The 20,968-nt window shown below is 44.1% G+C and overlaps 1 protein-coding gene across 1 annotated transcript in view; it reads left to right on the forward strand.

Moving 5' to 3' along the window:
* The first annotated feature begins 2,251 nt into the window (after positions 1–2,251).
* LOC143711864 (inter-alpha-trypsin inhibitor heavy chain H3-like) overlaps positions 2,252–20,968 on the forward strand; it is a 43,908-nt gene continuing 25,191 nt past the window's right edge. The window contains exons 1-13 of the mRNA XM_077203952.1: positions 2,252–2,360; positions 3,859–4,022; positions 4,174–4,278; positions 4,360–4,522; positions 4,601–4,711; positions 4,812–4,937; positions 5,056–5,172; positions 5,449–5,617; positions 5,694–5,804; positions 6,097–6,278; positions 6,373–6,552; positions 6,784–6,911; positions 6,980–7,152. Of these exons, the coding sequence (XP_077060067.1) occupies positions 2,283–2,360; positions 3,859–4,022; positions 4,174–4,278; positions 4,360–4,522; positions 4,601–4,711; positions 4,812–4,937; positions 5,056–5,172; positions 5,449–5,617; positions 5,694–5,804; positions 6,097–6,278; positions 6,373–6,552; positions 6,784–6,911; positions 6,980–7,152 (1,807 nt within the window). The 5' untranslated portion in view covers positions 2,252–2,282. The remainder of the gene's footprint in view (positions 2,361–3,858; positions 4,023–4,173; positions 4,279–4,359; positions 4,523–4,600; positions 4,712–4,811; positions 4,938–5,055; positions 5,173–5,448; positions 5,618–5,693; positions 5,805–6,096; positions 6,279–6,372; positions 6,553–6,783; positions 6,912–6,979; positions 7,153–20,968) is intronic.

A 20,968-nucleotide genomic window follows, 5' to 3' on the forward strand; every position in this document is an offset into this window, starting at 1 on the left:
TCAGTCAACTGCCTTTTTAAAATTTGATATAATATGCTACTAATCTGGATAAGAATCGCAATAGTAACTTGCCTGCACTGTTATTAAAGCCCGACTCCGACGAGTCGAACATTTATGCGTTTCCAACAAATTAATGATGTAAACGACATCCTCACGAGTCATGAGAAAAATGATATCTCTGGAAAATTACACAATTGCGCTGCGCTAAAAGACTTCCCGTATCAGCTCCGCTTAAAAAGCCGCGATCTAATCTTGTTAACATGAAATAAGCCTGCTCGCGAGCAGGTTCAAGCTGGCGCACCTGTTGCTATGACAGCAAATCTAGGATGAGCGTCGAAGAACCAAACAATCCAAGATCATGCCAAATCGCCAACAATCAAATCCAGCTAACTGAGTTAGCGACGTACGAAGAACAGGCCCCCGGTCAGTTCTTGCCTTAATGTTACTTTGTGTGTGTTGGCCTACTCTCTGCCTCTGTCTGTACCTGTTTGTTTATTTGTTAATAGTAAAAGTTTGAATTGGAGCCTTTTGACTCAGCGTCTCCTTCAGCCCGTACCACACCCGTGACAATCAGTTTCTTAAAGGGATAGTTCACCTAAAAATGAAAATTCTGTCAGTATTTACTCACCCTCATGTTGTTCCGACCCCGTAAGACCTTCGTTCATCTACGGAACACGAATTAAGATATTTTTGATTAAATCTGAGAGCTGGAACACTCCTCCATAGGCTTCTTACGGGATTGACACTTGTTCCCCTAAAATGTATTAAAGACATTGTTAAAATAGTCCAAGTGACTACAGTGGCTCAATCCTAAGTTTACCAAACAAACAAAAAAAAACTTTATTTCAACTATTCATTTCCTTCTCTGTGGGCCTCGTTGTTATTAAAGTTATTATTTTTGTTTGTTTTTGCTCACAAAATGTATTCTCGTTGTTTGGTAAACTTAGGATTGAGCCACTGTAGTCACTTGGACTATTTTAACAATGTCTTTAATAACGTTTCGGGGCTGGCAAGTTTCAATCCCTTAGCAGCCTACGGAGGAGTGATCCAGCTCTCAGATTGAATAAAAAATATCTTACAGGTGAAACTCGAAAAATTTGAATATCGTGCAAAAGTTCATGTATTTCAGTAATTCAAATTAAAAGGTGAAACTAATACATTTAGTATAACTATATACATATGCATAATACATTTAGTATATATAACTATATACATATGCATGATCATACTTTTCAGAGGGCCGACATTTCTGTATTTAAATTTTGATTTATTTATTAATTTCATGTAATATTCTAATTTCTGAGATTTTGAATTTGGGGTTTTCATAAGCTATAAGCCATAATCATCAAAATCATAACTTTTGCATGATATTCTAATTTTTTGAGTTTCACCTGTAATTTGTGTTCCAAAAATGAACGAAGGTCTTACGGGGTTGGAACAACATGAGGGTGAGTAATTACTGACAGAATTTTCATTTTTGGGTGAACTATCCCTTTAAATCTAGCACACCCTAAAAGGGTAGGTTAGGTATACTTAATGTATCAAATAATGAAACTAAGTTTGACATTCAAATAAAATGGTCATGATGAAGTTTGCTCCAGTTGATCTTTGGTGATGTTGCCTTGATGAGCGAGAACCAGTTGGAGTCAGAGGATCTTTAAGAGGGTATTTAAGAGAAGAACCTTCAAGATTCTTCTAATACTAATGTGTCAAAGAGTCAGCAAAATGTAATGTAAATGAACAAATAACGAACGAAAATTAGAGTTCTTAGATTACATGCATGCTACAGATTTTAGTTTATTTTAGTTAACCATGCAATTCTGAAACATCAATCCAAAAGAGTTTGAATAAATACATAGGCCAAACCCTATAAAAGGAAAATCATGAGATGGAAAAATGAAATACATGTTGATACATTTCTCAAGTGGTTATATATAGAATACAAGGATTTATTTGTCCGTTTCCATTAGAATAGAAAGTGACAGTCAAACCTCTCTCTAAATTCCTATGGGTCATAAACAGTCTTATCAGTCTTCATGTGTCCTGTAACCAAACGCTGTAACCAGTGTTAGTTGCAGTTAACTCTAGCCCATGGGTTGCTTGTTGGGTGAGAGTTATTATTTGTTAAATGTAACAAATAATTGTGTCTGATCAGTCTCAGTCACTACACTGATTACAAATAGAGGGGGAGGTTTTTCACCTGGTCAATAATAGTCAATAGCATGATGTGGACAGGAGTTTAAAGGTAGTGTGTGTTTCGAGGTCTGTTTTCTAGACAGGTCATGATGGATCGAGCAGCTCTCAGACTGATTCTCTTGGGCGTCTTTCTCATCTCAGCCAGTTCACAACCTGTTAAGAAGGTGAGGGTCAACGCTCAGTTTAAGATAAAGATGATGCGAGTCAAAATTCTAAAAAAGAGATTCATTTTTTGTATTTGAGATAAAGGTCAAGACTAATTAGAGTTACTTCATACATGTTAAAAAATATGAGGTCAGTAAGGAATACTTTTATTTATTAAATTGACCAAATATAACATTCTAGACATTTATAATGTTACCCAAGATGGTAACACTTTACTTGAAGGGGTGTACATAAGACTGACATGACACCTTCATAACCATGACATAACATATGTCATGAATATGAAGTAGGGTTTATGCATGTTTATGACAACTGTCATTAAGTGTATTTCGCTCAATAATGACATTTTGAATGCAAATATGACATTGTTTAAGATGTCTTTGTTATGACACCTTGACATAAACCATAACATCATAACCTGTCAGTGTCTTTGTCATGACAACTTGACATTAAATTAAGTTAAACTGGCATGTGGTTGGTTTTGACATTGGCTGTCATGAGGCCATTATAACTGTGTAATGAATATTTTTCATGACCTCAACTACAGTGGTACAAATTGAATTTGTCATTAAACAGTTATAATGGCCTCATGACAGCCAATGTCAAAACCAACCACCTGACAGTTTAATGTAATGTTAACCAATAAAGCTAAGTGGTTTCTTAAGTTTGATAATTAATCTGCTATGTCATGTTTATGACAGGTTGTGTTGTCTTAGTAATGTCAAGTTGTCATGACAAAGACACTGACAGGTTATGATGTATTGGTTTATTTCAAGGTGTCATAACAAAGACATCTCAAACAATGTCATATTTGCATTAAAAATGTCATAATTGAGCGAATGACACTTAATGACAGTTGTCATAAACATGCATGAAACTTCCTTCATATTCATAACATGTGTCATGTCATGATTATGAAGGTGTCATGTTAGTCTTATGCACACCCCTTCAAGTAAAGTGTTACCCAAAAGATTGCTATTTTAAAATTAAAGCTGTTGTTTTGAACTTTATTTTTCAAACAATCCTATTACAAATGTTTCTTAAGCAGAAAATCTGCATACTAGAATTATTTCTAAAGGATCATCTGACACTAAAAACTGGTGTAATGATGCTGAAAATTCCGCTTTGCATCATGGTAATAAATTATATTTTAAAGTGTAATATGATAGAAAGAAAATTAAATTACAAAAAAAAATTCACAAAAATTACTGATTTTAGATTAAATAAAGGAGCCTTGGTGAGCATAAAAGATGAATTTCAAAAAAAAAATTCTTACTGACCTTTGAAAAGCAGTGTATCATTTAAAATGAGTAAAGAGAACTATCTGTTGATCAATAGTTTACACTGAGAGGTAGTCATCAAAATGTATTTGTTTTTTAGTCCAAAGGCCTTTTCTCCGTGCCATTTTCAAGCAGTAAATATTTGAACAATCCCACGCAAAAAAGAGGAGTAAATGTGCATAATCCAGTCTGATTGTACTGCTTGATGTATCAACAGAAACAAAATGTGGAGATATACAGCTTCTACATTAACTCCACGGTCACCAGTCGCTACGCAACAACTGTCATCACTAGTCGTGTGGCGAACGCAGTGAATGAATCTCAAGAGATCCAGTTTGAGGTCAAGATACCCAAGAATGCATTCATCAGCAAATTCAGAATGTAGGGAAACATGAGTTTTGATATATAAGTAGAGATAAAGTGGTAAAGAAGCAGCATGTTGGTCTCAGGTCATCTCTGCTAATGCAGCTAGATTTATCAATTCTTTTATGTCTGAGATACACATATTTAGAGGATGTCATTTTCTCCATAGGACCATAGAGGGGAAGATATATGATGGTGTTGTGAAAGAAAAACAGGAAGCTCAGCAACAGTACAGTCGAGCAGTATCTCGAGGAGAAAGTGCTGGACTGATCAAGTACTAGAAATTACAAATAAATAGATCCATTGTGTTTTTATAGCATGTTTAGTAACATGCTGGGATTCATTTCTATTTCAGATCTGTTGGAAGGACTTTAGAAGACTTTAAAACTTCAGTGACGGTGGCTGCGCTCAGTAAAGTGACTTTTGAGTTGACTTACGAAGAACTGCTAAAGCGTCGCCTTGGCAAATATGAGCTACTCATCAATGCCCAACCAATGCAGCCGGTGGCAGACTTCAAGGTAGGAGAAGAAACAAAGAGGGAAATAGATCATAAATTAAGGTGGATAGAAAGATCATATTTATTTTACTCCCATTAGATGGATGTTCACATACAAGAAAAAAAAGGAATTTCCTTCTTGGAGGTGAAAGGAGATTTGAGCACCGGTGATCTGGCCAATGCCATCAAAACCACCAGAGCAGACAAAGATGTAAGAGCTTAAAATGAGGGGTAAAACACTTAGCTTAAATGTTTCATTATGCTACTACACTTCAAACAAAGTTACCAGATAACCAAACTGATCATTTCAGGCATGGGTGACCTTCTACCCCACTCGAGATCAACAGACCAAGTGTAAAAGCTGTGGAGAAAATGGACTGAATGGTGACATGCTAATAACATACGATGTCAAGAGACTAAATCATGAAGAAGTCATGGTACATTTTTCAATAACGCACTTTACAACAGTAAAATAAATTTGCCAAAAGATTTTGAAAGACTGACTATGTAAAAAATCATGAATGATATTCAGAATGTACTTTTGTTTTCTCTAAGGTATCAAATGGCTATTTTGTCCACTACTTTGCACCCTCTGATGTTCCACGTATTCCCAAAAATTTGGTTTTTATCATTGACCGGAGCGGTTCTATGAGTGGCAGAAAAATGGAACAGGTAAATGTCAACGTCAAGTTCAGGCAAATCAATTAAAAGGATATAACAAGCAATACATTTTTTATGGCAAATCCCTTCAAGGAGATTTTTAAAGGATCTTGCAGCATTGTGCATTTATATGTTAAAATAACAGGGATTTATGCATTGAAATCACTGTGGATTTGCTTACTTTAAATTAGTACAAAAAAAACCCTGCACATATCTGGTAAATGAGAGTGCAGTCGTAATGGAGAAACAATAACTTTCAGGTGTTCTGACAGAAGTGTTTTTCTTTAGACTCGTTTGGCACTGCTAAAGATTTTAAGTGATCTTGATGAGGATGACCACTTTGGATTGATCACTTTCGACAGTGAAGTTGACACATGGAAGAATGAACTCCTGAAAGCTACCAAGGAAAACCTGGAGACTGCAAAATCTTTTGTGAAGGAGATGAGAGATAGAGGAGGTGATTTCCTAACTCTAAATGGGGAGTAGGAAAGTTGTACCTCAATGTGACACAACTATGTTTGTTCTTCCTTTAGCCACAGACATTAACGCTGCAGTTCTAGCAGGAGTGGACATGATCAATCGACATCCACGAGAAGGAACCGCCTCCATCCTGATCCTGCTGACTGATGGAGATCCCACTTCAGGCACAGATTCACTGACAAACACAAGCTAATGTGTTTTATCCTAGCACTAGTTCACTCAGTGTAATTAGAAGACCTGTTTATAAAAGGTTTAAGAACTAATTTAAATGCCGTTGGGACCAGTAGATTATTATCATAACCAATTTGGTTCTTGTCTTTGTCAGTAAGTGAAAAGAATAGGAAATATTAAATTGTCCAATGCATCGATTGCTTTCTGATCACTCAAAGAATTTCTCAATTTTCAAGCATGTATTGTTGGTAGTCTTATTTTCCAACTTATTTTGCTCTCTAACAGGTGAAACTAACAAAGAGAGGATAATGGCCAATGTGAAAGAGGCAATTGGTCTAAAGTTTCCCCTATATTGTCTTGGTTTTGGATATGATGTTAACTTTGACTTCCTGACAAAAATGTCATTGGAAAATGGTGGAGTTGCTCGCAGGATTTATGAAGATTCGGACGCTGATCTACAGCTGCAGGTGAACGACAGAGAATCAGCTGTGAATTCATCCTCAGTGCTTATCTGTTCTGTGTTTGAATGCATTTAGATACTTTTTTCGGTTTGTATTGTAGGGCTTCTATGAAGAAGTTGCCGTCCCTCTCCTCACTGATATTCAACTTAAATACACAGGAGGGACAAACCTTACCAAGACCAGCTTTAGCATGTACTTCAACGGCTCTGAGATTGTGGTATCGGGACAAATCACAGACAACAGTGTGGAGAGTTTCACCACTGAAGTCATTGCAGTATCAGTAAGATCATCATGGTGCTTTACAGTTCATCAAATTGGTAGGGATTGAGTGGGCTGTTTTTTCTCGGCAGTTTCAACCGAGGTCATCATATTGGATATTTGGATAATTGATGATCAATTGTTTAAGAGTTTGGAATAATTGTGACTTTGTTTTCAGAGAAATTTATTGATGAAAGTGGTAATGACAGCATTCCTGATGAAAATGTTCACTAGTATTTTTATTTCTGAGCAGAAAGGCAGTAATGTGACGTATCAGGAAACTGTAATGGCAAAAGACCCCAGTGATGTCCCACCTGAGAATGAAGATTTCATGCCGAGACTGTGGGCCTACCTTACGGTGAAGCAAATTCTGGAAAGGCAGTAAGTTTATTGAGTGATATGACATTCTGGATTTTATGTTGGATATTGAGGACATATTTCTGTCTCAGAGTGCTTCTTAAAGGACAAGAGAAAGAGGATGAAAAGAAAGAAGCTCTCAAATTGTCCCTGAAATACCAGTTTGTCACCTCTCTCACCTCTATGGTTGTCACAAAGCCACAGGAAGATGAAGTAGAAGTTGCCGACAAACCCAAAGAGGGAGGAGAGGAACCCAGACCTCCAGGTGAGAACTGAGACGTTTTAGTATCTTAAAAACCTTTTAAATAAAGGTGTGTAAACATTTGACCTTTAGCAAAAGAGTCTACCTAGGGTCTACCTGTGTGGCTCTGAAGTGTGGGCCATCTACATTCTCCTGGTAGCGTGGGAAACCGTGAGAGCTCGTCGGCTGCACGATTGATTTTGTCTGGGATGTGAATAGGTTAAAGCTATCTCAGGTGCGGCGATGCGAAGATGGCGGGCGAGTTGCGATATGCGACGGGAGGTTTGACCAACCTGATGTTTGATGTACACAAAGGCTGCGGTGTTGTACTGTACGTCCAAACCAGCACATGCTTACCCTCTAGCCGCGATTTGATGCAGTGCATGGCAAGATAAACTGTTAACACCTCGAGGCAATTGATGTGCCACTGCAGTTGAGGCCCTGTCAAGGACTCTTGCTCTAGGGCAGGGGTAACCAACCCTGCTGCTGCCGATCGACTGTCCTGCACAGTTTATCTCCAACCCTAATTAAACACACCTGCCTTTAATTTTCAAGTGATCCAGAAGACCTTAATTGGTTGCTTCAGATCCTGAAGACCTTAATTGGTTGCTTCAGGTGTGTTTGATTAGGGTTGCAGATGAACTGTGTAGGACAGTCGATCGGCAGGAGCAGGGTTGGGCACACCTGCTCAGGGGAACTCACTCCTGCCCGTAAAAAAGCATGATCTACGTACTAAAGGTTTGGTGACAGGCCGGTGTGATTGCCACCAAGGTTCTAAATTAACTTTTTTGATCACCAGCCAATGTGGCTGGTAACTTTCTAAAGTTACCAGCCAATTAAGAATTTCCACAAGCCAATTTTTCTCCAGTGAAAATAAGAAAAATTATGAGTGCCACTGAGTACCATTTTATTAACATTGTTGGCATGAAAAACACATATGAAGTACAATACAACACAGAAAGTGCAAACATTTCATTTCAAGTTTGGGATCTATCTATCTATTAGGGATGTGCAAGAATATTCAAATTTTCGATCTGTAATTATTATTCAAAAAATAAAATACTATTAAAATTTTTTTTTCTTTATTTTTATTTTTTCACAGTTATAATTAAATACACTTAAATAACAAGTGGATTGTATTTGATCACATAATGTCGTTTCGTTGTCTGCCTTGCAAAGTTTGGAATTACTAAATGAAAATGATAGCCTATTACAAAATGGAATTACTTTTAATAAATTATTAATTAAACTGAGTTATCATAATATCACCACCACAATATATATATATATATATGAGAAATGAAATCCAAAGAAACACCAGTCGAACGAGGAAGCAGCTGTCCATCACTGCATTAACATCTGCAGGTATTATTATTATTATTACCCCGAGGGAATCATAATCCGAGATGATATCTTCTGGTAGCAAAATGATTTTTAGACATATGCTTGCTTTAAATTTTGTTGAGGTAGTCAGGTTTAAGAAAAGAAAACGCAAAGTGCTGTTACTTCACTTTGCACACACAACGTTTGTGTCAGCGCAGCGCATTTTCTCACTCGAGCATGTGGATATTATTGTTTTTCTCAACATGAACGTGAAACAATGAACACGATAATCATATGCTGACTCGAGTATGTACGTTCTGTACGATAACTGCGCAGTCTGCGTTTTTTTGCGTTTTTTCCCCGTTTGCGCTGCTTGAGCTTATGCTTTTGCTGTTTATATTTTTTTTTACACATAATGTTTAATGTTCTCTTACGAGAGTATCTGTCGTACTGCGTAATATCTTACGTTATGGGGAAAACGTCTCGGGTTAGGTATGTAACCCTTGTTCCCTGAGAAAGGGAACGAGACACTGCGTCGTTGACGACACAAGGGGAACGCCCTTCAGCGTAGCACGTCTGAATTTATGAATGAAACCGAATCCAATCCTATTGGCGTTGCGTGATGACGTAGCGTGTGACGGCATAAGCGGATGTGTACAAAAGCACGCCGGCACACAGAAAATGTCAGCTTTTGCTATGAAGCAAGTGCTCCAAGCAGGGTGAGGTGTGGCGAACCGACGCAGTGTCTCGTTCCATTTCTCAAGGAACAAGTGTTACATACGTAACCCGAGACGTTCCCTTTCGAGGGAACTCGAACTGCGTCGGTGACGACACTAGGGGAACGAGATACCCACTATGCCACAACGAACCCCGCTCATCCTAGTGTGAAGCTGTCTTCAGGCACAACTTAGGACAAAAGCACTCGTGCACCGGGTGTAGAGGGAAGGTCCAGACTGTAAAACCTCATGAATGTGTGCGGAGTGGCCCAGCCAGCCGCCTCACATATGTCATGTATGGAAACCCCTGAAAGGAGGGCTCTAGAGGACGCCATGCCTCTGGTGGAGTGAGCCCTCACGGCCATAGGTGAAGGCAAATTGCGCACCTGATAGGCCAGGGAAATAGTCTGAACGATCCAGTTGCTGATGGTCTGCTTAGAGGCGGGAAGCCCCTTCTTGGGAGACCCAAAACACACCAGCAACTGGTCCGACTTCCGCCATGAGGAGGACTTCTGGATGTAATACTGAAGTGCTCTGACAGGGCAGAGCAGATGAAGTCTCTCCTCATCCGCCGTCACATGAGGCGGAGGATGAAATGCCTGCAGAACCAAAGGCCGTGCCACATTAGATGGCACCTTGGGCAAATAGCCAGGCCTGGGGTGAAGGATGGCCTTAATGTTGCCGGGAGCAAACTCCAAGCACTCATTGGAAATAGAGAGCGCCTGGAGATCTCCTACCCTCCTCAGAGAAGTAATAGCCAACAAAAAGACCACCTTAAATGAAAGGTTCTTGGCCTCAGCCGACTCCAATGGTTCGAAAGGGGCCTCGGCCAGCCCTTCGAGCACCACTGCCAGGTCCCAAGAGGGAACCCTGGTGCGAGTCGCAGGTCTCATCCTCCAGGCTCCACGGAGGAAACGTACGACCAGGTGATGCCTCCCCAGAGGACCATCACTCAGAGGAGCGTGGAAAGCCGCAATGGCAGCCACATAAACCTTGAGTGTGGACGGGGTAAGCCCGGCAGAAAAGCGGTCTTGGAGAAACTCCAGTACAGAAGCCACTGGGCAGTTAACTGGGTCCAAGTCACGCTCTCTGCACCAAATGGAAAATACATTCCACTTAAGGCCGTATAACTTCCTCACTGAGGGAGCTCTGGAAGTGAGTATAGTTTCAACCACCTCTGCTGACAGGCCGGCTTCTAGGTACTGTGCCCCCTCAGGGTCCAGACCCACAGTTTCCACAGCTCGGGCCGAGGGTGGAGAACTGAGCCCCCCGCCTGAGACAACAGGTCCCTCCTCAGAGGGATCTGCCATGGCGGGCCTGCCAGAAGCAAGATGATGTCCGAGAACCATACTCGGGCCGGCCAAAACAGGGCTACTAATAGTAGGCTGACTCCGTCCTGACGGACCCTCTCCAGAACTGCTGGGAGCAGAGCGATTGGGGGAAAGGCGTACAGACGCAGCCTCGGCCACGTCTGCACAATGGCATCCAACCCCAGCGGGGCTGGATGTGTGAGGGAGAACCACAGTGGACAGTGTGTCGTCTCTCGAGACGCAAATAGGTCCACTTCCACTGGGCCAAACCTCTCGCATATTAACTCCACCACCTCGGGGTGGAGTCTCCAATCCCCGGGCCTCAGCCCCTGCCTCGACAGCATGTCTGCTCCCTGGTTCTGGTCCCCCGGGACATACATCGCCCTGAGAGACGACAGTCTCCGCTGGGACCACAGGAGGATCTGATGCGCCAGTCTGCACAGAGGGCGCGACCTCAGACCCCCCTGATGATTTAAGTAAGATACCACCGACATATTGTCGGATCTTACTAGGACAATGCGACCATGGAGGTCTGGCAGAAAGCTCCTCAGAGCCCGGAACACCGCCAACATTTCTAGGCAATTTATGTGCCAAGAGGAATGTTGGTCCTGCCAGAGACCTCTCGTAAAACGGCCGTCCATGACCGCGCCCCAGCCCGTGAGGGAGGCGTCTGTCGAAATAGATAACCGGTGACACAACGCTCCCAGCCTGGGACCCTGGGACAAGAACCAAGGCTTCTTCCAAATTGATAGGGAACGAAGGCATCTGCGCGTAACCCTTATCAAGCGGAATGGATTTCCCCTCGGGGAAAACCCCTTGGCTCTTAACCACCACTGCAGGGCTCTCATGTGCAGCAGGCCAGAAGGTATCACGCTGGACGCTGCTGCCATTAGACCCAACACTCTCTGAAAGTGTTTGACAGTGACGGCCTGGCCTAGCTTTATCCTGGACACTGAGGTCAGGATAGACTCGATCCGAGCAGGAGACAATTGTGCCTGCATCGTGACTGAGTCCCACACCACTCCCAGGAACGTGGTTCTCTGGGCTGGTGTCAACACGCTCTTCTTCGTGTTGAGTCTCAACCCCAGGCTCTGGATGTGGGCGAGGACGACATCTCGATGCCGAATTGCCAACTCTCTCGACTGTGCCAGTATTAACCAGTCGTCGATGTAATTGAGCACCCTGATGCCCTCGAGCCTCAGGGGTGCTAGAGCTGCATCCATACACTTGGTAAAGGTGCGAGGGGAGAGTGCTAGGCCGAACGGAAGAACCCGATATTGGTAAGCTTCGCCCCCGAAAGCAAACCTTAGGAACCTCCTGTGAGATGGAAGGATGGAGATGTGGAAGTAGGCGTCTTTTAGATCTATCGTGACAAACCAATCCTCGGATTGGATTTGACTCACGATAATGGGAATAGTGAGCATTTTGAACCTGAATCTCCTTAGAGACCGATTCAGATGCCTCAGATCTAAAATTGGACGCAACCCTCCATCCTTCTTTGGAACTATGAAGTACCGGCTGTAGAACCCGGACTCTCTGACTAGTGGGGGAACACGCTCTATGGCCCCTTTTTCTAGCAGCGAGTTGACTTCCTGTCCCAACACCAGACCCTGCTCTGGGCGCACTAACGTCCAGACCACCCCGTTGAATTTTGGTGGGCGGACCTGGAACTGTAGTCTGTACCCAATTTCCACAGTGCGCAGGACCCATGGAGAAATATTCGTGAGGTTTTGCCATGCCTCTGCGAAATTCACCAAGGGAACCAGCCCCTCGGGGCTGGTGTCCAGTGTTTTGTGTAAGCCCTTGGCGGCACCCTGAAGCGGAAGACCGGCAGGGGAAAACCGACAACGACCCACAGTGTGCGAGCGCGAACGCTGTCTGACTGCAAGCCTTTGGGGCAGAGAAGACAGCGTGTGCTCGCTGGAAGCTGGCGCGTCCCGATGCGTCAGAGACGGCGGGATACTGACGCCAGCTTCCTGAGGGCCCGACGAGAGAGGGGACCTCGGTCGCTCTCTCTCGGGGGGGGGGGCGGCCCTTAGAGGTCCCACAGGAGTTAGGACCTCTTTCCCTTCGCCTTCCTGGACTGGATGACGGTCCTCAGATCCGTCCTTCCAGAAGGCTGTGGGGGAGAGCGCTGCCTAGGGTCCCAAGCTGCTTGAGGGGGACCTCTAGAAGCGACACTCCCTCTTTGGCCTTGGCGATAGGAGCTGGATGACGGCTGTGGCTGTTTTGACCCTCTAGCAGCCGACTTCCTAGACCTCGACCGGCGAGGGAGATATTGCCTAAACGCTTCACTCTGCTTCTTAGTGTCCTGAAATCTGTCGACGACAGCATTAACCGCCTCGCCGAACAGACCAGAGGTACAAATGGGTGCATCAAGAAGAAAAGCCCTGTCCTTCTCCTTGATGCCAGAGAGATTAAGCCACAGATTCCTCTCCGTGGTCACCAGAGCTGACATGGAGCGGCCGATGGCGCGGGCCGTCTCCTTGGTAACCCGGAGAGACAAGTCTGTGGCCTTACGAAGCTCGGCAATATCCTCCATAGTAGGACCCTCGTCCTGGTCCATGTCTTTTAAGAGGTCGGCCTGGTACGCCTGCAGAATGGCCATCGTGTACAGGCTCGCACCAGCCCGACCTGCCGCCATATAGGCCCTGCCCACCAACGCAGATGTAGTGCGACATGGCTTGGAGGGCAGCGCCGGTGTCTTAAGGGACGATGCAAGATCGGGTGAAAGGTAACTGGCTAGAGCTTCCTCAACCCGAGGCATCGTCCCATAACCGTTCTCTCTAACCCCCATAATGTCACTATAGTTCAACATCGGGGGGTTAGACAGGCGCGCTGAAAAGGGCCTGTTCCAGGATTTACACAACTCGTTGTGTAAATCCGGGAAGAACGGTAGAGACCGGCGTGGAGGATGTGCGCGGTGCTGCAGGAAGCGCTCGTCGAGTTTACTTCTGACTCGCTCTTCCTGCCTCTCCTGTGGCCAACTAATATGCAGTTTAGTCACAGCCCGTGTCACCACCTCCAAAAGCTCATTATAACTGGGCGCAGTTTGTGTGTGTGTGTGTGCTTCATGCAGATCCCCCTCCACGACGCTGAGCACATCTAATTCCTCAGAATCAGACAGCTGCAGCACTGGGTCTGCATCCCGAACGGGAGAAGCCGCGGAGCGGGCTCCCGAACGGGGGATAGGGGAATCTGAGCTTTCAGATGAGGATTGGGAAAGTGCCTCGGCAGTCCCGATCCCCTCTGAAAGCTCCCTTTGCGAACCCCACGATCTAAGCCGCCGCATCGCCTCGGCAGATGCGGGACCTGAACCGCGGGGAGCGCGCATCTGGCCATCCTCAGAAAATAAAGCCAGACGGGAACGCAGCACTCTCATAGAAAGAGAATCACAGTGGCCACAAGCAGCCCCCTCGAGAGCTGCTTGGGCGTGCTGCATTCCTAAACAAGCCACACACATCTCGTGTGTGTCCCCAGCCGTGATAAAGCGAGGGCACGGGAACACACAATTTTTAAACTGCTCACTCATTCTCACAATAAATCAGAACTGAGACAAACAACACCAAATAGGACAAACTGATTTCACCACAACACAGAGCGCTTGCTGAATAGCAAAAAGCTGACATTTTCTGTGTGCCGGCGTGCTTTTGTACACATCCGCTTATGCCGTCACACGCTACGTCATCACGCAACGCCAATAGGATTGGATTCGGTTTCATTCATAAATTCAGACGTGCTACGCTGAAGGGCGTTCCCCTAGTGTCGTCACCGACGCAGTTCGAGTTCCCTCGAAAGGGAACCTCTTTTCTACGAGATATTGAAGCCCAAAATTATCCTTAATTTTGAATCAAAGTAAAAACGCTGTGCAGCAGCATGCAGACATAGGCAAGACGGATTGCGCGCCTATTGGCTGCCCTGCGGCAACAGCAGCAGTCTATCGAGAGTGGCCCTGCGTGACACATATCCAATGGGGGCATTTCGCGCCCACTTCGTCACGTCCCGCCAGAAAGGCCGTGGTCTCGCCCTATAAATATAGCTTGATTAGGCTGGTACACTGATTTTCCTCTCTTCAGCGAAGCATCACGCATCGCTGGATCTGGAGTGAGAAGAATCACACAGCGGGACGAGCCTTTGAGTCTGAAGTCGCTGGCATCACCGCCTTTAGCCGCTGTACCTGCTACGCTGCTACTGCTACGTTTTTACGGCTACCCAGATAAATCGAATAAAGAGTGTATTTTCTGGTGTTCCGGCCACGGCAGATGGTGTTATGAGTGTTGCAAGAATGCCCACGTCTCAGTGCCCATTCCCACACGCAGACACAGCCCGCCACAATACAGGGCTAGCACAAATAAAATCGACTCATGTCGATTGTGCAATAAATGTACGAACCTTCGTCGCCCGGAGAGCAAGGTCGGTCGGGGCGCGCAGCTCATCAAAGAGCCCTGGGTCTGTCCTACCCTCGTGCATGTCTCTGAGCATCTGGGCCTGGTAGACCTGCAGAGTGGCCATAGCATGCAGTGAAGCAGCTGCCTGTCCCGCCGCTCTGTAAGACTTCGCCATGAGGGTCGACGAAAATCTACAGGCTTTGGATGGGTGCTCAGGCTCGCCCCGAGAAGAAGCACTCTGAGGACATAGTTGCATGGCAACAGAGCGTTCAACCGGGGGAAGCCCAGTGTACCCACGGGCAGCTGCCTCATCGAGGGGAGGAAAGGCGGATGAGACCAGTGAGCGGTCCCGAGAAGACAGGGGGGTCTTCCAGGACTTCGAGATCTCAGCATGCACATCCGGGAAGAAAGGTATTGGGGTTTGCCGAGGACGAGGGTCGGCGGCCTTACCCAAAAACCAATCGTCCAGCCGCGAGCGCTCGGGACAGGGTGGAGGCCTCCACTCAAGTCCGATGCTCGCGGCTGCCCGGGAAAGCATGGCCGTCATCTCTGGATCAGACTCGAGCACAGCCGTATGCACACCGGAAGGTGGCAGCTGTGACGAGCCCTCACTTCCAGAAGACTCAAACCCGCATAGTGATGCTGCAACAGACATGGCATCTTCCTCTGTAGCTTCAACTGAAACACCCGGGCCACCAGAGGGTAGACCCGCGGGAATCAGCAGTTCGCTAGCGGGCACCGTCATTGAAGAGGGGGGCTGTCGTCGCGTACACATAGTCGGCGCCTTGTTCCAGACCGTAACCCTCAGGTCACCCTGGCCACCATCCGCAGAGCGGGGGGTGGATGAGGGGACTCTCACTCTTGCGAGTTCACGGAGTCTCGACCGTAATGACGCGATGGTCATGTTCCCACAGAGAGAACATGAGTCATCCACGAGCGCTGCTCTAGCATGATCAATGCCCAAACATACTATGCAATGCTCGTGCCCATCAGAGTCCGATACCAATCTGCCGCAACCAGAAGTACACGGGCGAGACATCTTTAAAAAGACGTGCCACGTGTAAGCTCTTTTAGTGAGAGAAAACTCAAGTGTTGAAGCACCCGGGGAGAAACGCACCGACTGGCAGACCACTGCAACAGATCAGCAGGAAGCACGCTCTCGCCGTAGATCGCCGTCACACCAACACTCGAGGTACTCGTTTGTGAAGCTGACAATTCAGAGATGGCTTGTGGAGAGAAGAATACACTTGGCTCCGAAGCGAAAACATATCTGCATGTTGCCGGCTTCCTCCTTTTATACCCACGAGGTGGGGCGGAGTTACGCCATGCAAATTCCGCAGACTCATGGCATTTCTTTTCCATTGGCTCGTTTTGTAATACTCGAAGTTGATAGGCTTTCTAAGTGAAACCCCATTCGTCGTCATCCGACGTAACTCGGAGTGACAACGAACGTTAGTAACCGAGTACGTTTTCAACTAAAAGAAAACCTTAAGATATATGTTAGGCTTGTTGTGTATATTGCCTAATGTATACGCTTGTTTCAGAAATAATGACAAAAACCTTAAACTTAAAAAAATAACGTAGGCTATCTCTCGTTAAACGACATTTAAATTCAAACCCAGAAGTCTGTCCCAACCACCGCCGCATTTAGTTTAATCTTAACTTTTTACTTTACTTTACTAGCTAACTCCCTCCTCTTTCAGTCTATGCTCCCTGCTCTGGCTCCGTTTGTTCTTCATCTTCCTTGTGTTTTCTGGTGGACGCTTCGTTCGTTTCCATGATCATTTCTCGCGCTGGTTTCACTGCAAACTGCACGCAGCCAATGGGCGTATGCAAGGGTGTAACTTTGGTTTGAGAAGTGGGGGGGGACACAAAATAGGGGAATTTTTTTTCCGATTTGAAACCCATTTCCTGCATTTACATACATTTAGGGACTATGGTGATACAAAATCCAGGAAATAATTAAGTTGATTGTAATAATTAATTATGCCAAAAATAAAAGTAGGCTACTAAACTATGTATAACAAAAAGATTTCTTACTTTTTTATTGTTTAATAGGGGCCGATTGCCAAGATTTGAGAGAATCATTTTATGATTTTCATTTTATTTAGTCAAAAAGGTTCACCAATAATTTGTGTGTAAATAAAAATCGAAATTATGTGAGACCCAATTTCCACTGTGTAAAAACAACATAAAGACAGTATATTTTTAATAATTGTTTAATAGCATCTTTTTATGAATGAAGGCCAGTAGGCCAGTATTACTGATATTAATATAGCTACTGATGTCTTGATGAAAAACATTCCCCCCCCACAAATTTGAAACATTTATTAGGCTTCAAAAAATATAACAACTTTTAATTTAAGTGAACTTTAAACAATCCTCACAATAAACCCATAATAAATGTCATATTTACCTGTGCCCTTCCTGTCTGTTGTGGCAAAAATTCTGTTAAACATCATCACTGCATAAGAGACACTCAAGAGTCAAATTAATAAAAAGATAAGTATTTATTCTTGCAAGAATAGGTTAAGTCTAGTACACAGAAGTTACGCACACATATCTCATATCTTCCTGACACACAACAGGAAGATATGAGACAGCCTTTATACTCTTTTCAAGGTTCCTCCTCACTCGCTGTACCTTTCACCCACCCAGATAAGGTCCTTACTGCTGTTCAGTTTCTACTTAAAGACACAAACTGGTACTGAAATAAACTGGCCAAAACTGACCGTCCCTAAGGTCAGAGGTCCTGTCCCATATGTTCCTGAAACGTCACGCACAAGCACGTACACACATATATTTTTATACATTGAATAGGTTCTCTCTCTTATGATACCTGTTTGGGATCAATGACTATTCAAATTTCTAATACAATTCCCCCCTTTTTATCATTCAGATTACTCACTCATAATAATAAACAATAAGTCAAATTTTAAGTCATATCATCACACTACTCTTCATCTCTGGTTTTTGCATAACTGATCACTCTCTTAAACATTTGTGAAATAACATTTGGAAAAGTAAAAAGCTTAGGCTGTTTTTGTGGGGATAGTCCCTTAATTATTAGCAAGCAAGTAAAGATTTTATCTGAAGCCGGGCTGAATGAATAATCGCTGTTATTGCACTCCCGACCTAGGTCGGACCCTCAGTCACCTCAGTATAAACAAGGAATAGTGTATAGTTTAAGTAGGAAACTCACATCAATTTAACACCCTGGTTATCATTACACATCTTGAAACCCACATGGCATTTCAACAGGCTAAGAAATAAAAGTAGAATAAAATCCCTCATTTCGACCCCTCTCCTTGTACGTCATCACATAGCGGATAACCACAGCTTTTAACCTTCTCTCCATATCAAAAACATTCATGGAAAGAAAGAAAAAGAAAAGAAAACCATACAATTTAACACATTACAGTAGCTCCCACTACTTGTATCATCATATTTTGTTCATCCTATTGAACAGACATCCCAGCTTTAACCAGTCTCTGTACTGAGCTGGAAACACACATTATAATTCATGGTAAACATAACAATATTGATAATCCTATCGCTGAAATTGGTAGTACAGTTCGTCCCCCAAAGATTAACCAATCTTTTCCATTTACCATCAATCCACGCCCATTTCCATATATCACCTCCATTTTCCTAACCATATTTTCTTAACTTTTAACACCGTATTTAATAAAATCTCTCCAGAAAAGGTTTTATATTTTTATCCATTCTTTTAACCAATGTAGTTGTTCAAAATTAACTCCAATATTTCCATTACGGACCATCTTTTAGCTTATTACCATATAGATTTTCCCATGATCGGCCTTTCTTACCCTTAATGGAAAGCCTAATCATCAAGTTTCTTCAATAATAATCCCTAATTTACCTGAAATATTTTCTAATGCATCCTCACCAATCAAATCATTTGATCTAAGCCCTATTTTGATTTAAATCAAATAAAATCATCAAAATCATCAAAAAAACAGATTATTTTGCTAAACTCAAACCATTAGTTGGGGCATCTTCCTCCAGGTGTGTTGGTCATCTCGTTCGCCCCATGGACATCCCGTCTTCACCAGGGTGACTCTTTGGGAGTCGTTGCAATGGTCTTTCCCTCGTCGGTGAGGGAGGCTGTTACTACACAAGCCTTTGACCCCTCACTTTGTACTCTATATGATGGTTGAGGCCTGTCGTGTAGTCTAAGGTGAGAGGCTTGGACCCAGGTGGTCCCACTCTCCAACCATTTTCTGATCATTACCAGATTTGCTCCTTAGATCACGACGCATTTAAGTTATGCGCTGCGCAGGTGTGGCCCTGTTTCTTTCTACCACAATAATATCCCAGGCCAGGATAGTTAGTCAAATTCATCCATAGCCATTATTTTACTGGGCACATTCTGCCCTGTATCAAAAGTCTGCATGCTCTGTAAAGAAAAACAAATGATGATGTTATTTTCAGATAGTAAGGTACACATAGTTTATTTTGTCTACTGTGCAGCCGCGGCCTTCACTGCCACATCTGCCCTGGCGTTTCCTGTTGAAACAGTCCTGCAAATACACTTAACGACAGCAATTTTGTTAGGGAGAAGAATGGCTTCTTGCTAGGCTTTAACCCAATTAAGCCCAGTGTCCTCCCAACATATATTGTCCTTTAGTAAACCATATTTGGGCCATTTTTGTCAATTGTTACCAAAATTGTTTCCATCCCTCTTTTGATGCAATTGTCACGGGATGACGAAAAGGCGGGCGGAACCTTTCTTTGGGGAGGGTGTTTCCCTGTCGGAGCCTTTCCGGTGGGACACCGGGCCGGTTCCGGTTTTGTATGTGATGGCCGATCGCGGGGTAATAAAGGAAGGAACAAGTGTCAGCTGCGAGAGGGAAGGGAGGCGATCGGTGATTGGACTACGTGTCTCAATAATGGATATAATAAGGCATTTTGGTGTGAAGAGTGGTTGAAGACGGAGTGAGGGAAAGAAGTGGCCGAGACAGAGGGGGAACAGGACAGATGACCGCAGTTTTGGCGGATTTTATGAAGGAGAACATTCATGGACTGAAGAATTAATGTGCATCGATCCTTCTTGGAACAGTTAAGTACCTCAAATCACGCTTATGATGATCTCTAAAGCCCTCTGATATTACCTGTGTTTCTCAGCTTGAAAGTTAAACCCAGTATTGTTGTGATTCCTCGAGGCTTGTTGCTTCTGCTGATATTTGTCTCCTACGCTGCCCTTAAGTCATAGTTCTATGGGAGTGGAGGAATCTGGACGAATATTGGGGTAAAGGCCTTAATTCATTGTGAATGTGAGGATTGCAGTGTTTATGGTGATATAAGCACATTTGAAGTCGTGAGTGTCTTTTTCTGAATACACGGGTGTGGGAAGAACAGTTCTGTCTTTAACCATGATTTCGACCAGTTGACTTGCTACCCCCGTGGAACGCTGGGCTGTATTCGCTTTTATATCTGCAGTGGGTATTAAGCAGAAAAGAGCCATCTATCTCTTTGTTGTGTTGATGTGACTTGAAGAGGATGTCTCACCTGAGTGCTGTACTGTGTCTGTTCTGAAGAGGGCCTCTTAATTGCATGTTGATCGCTGTCTGACTTAAAGAGGAGTTTCTATCTGAGTGTTACTCACCATCTGTCCTTAGGATTAGTCGTGAAGTCTCGCCTGAATGCTGCCCACCGTCTGTTCTGCAGGTTCATTGTGAAGTTCCTTTACCTGGCTGCTGTTCACTGTTTGTCTTGAAGATCCGTTGTGGAGCTCCTCACTCTAGTGTTACTTACCATCTGTTCTGCAGATTCACTGTGAAGTTCTCTCCTGAGTGCTGTTCACCGCCTGTCTGGAAGATCCGCTGTGGAGTCCCCCACTCTAGTGTTACTTACCGTCTGTTCTGCAGATTCATTGTGAAGTTCTCTCCTGAGTGCTGTTCACCGCCTGTTCTGGAGATCTGCTGTGGAGTCCCTCACTCTAGTGTTATTTACCGTCTGTTCTGGAGATTCACTGTGAAGTTCTCTCCTGAGTGCTGTTCACCGCCTGCCTGGAAGATCCGCTGTGTGGTCCCCCACGCTAGTGCTGTTTACCGTCTGTTTTGCAGATTCACTGTGAAGT

Source organism: Siphateles boraxobius, unplaced genomic scaffold, assembly GCF_051911475.1.
Source record: "Siphateles boraxobius isolate OS27281-9 unplaced genomic scaffold, OSU_SipBor_1 5, whole genome shotgun sequence".
Taxonomy (NCBI): Eukaryota; Metazoa; Chordata; class Actinopteri; order Cypriniformes; family Leuciscidae; genus Siphateles; species Siphateles boraxobius.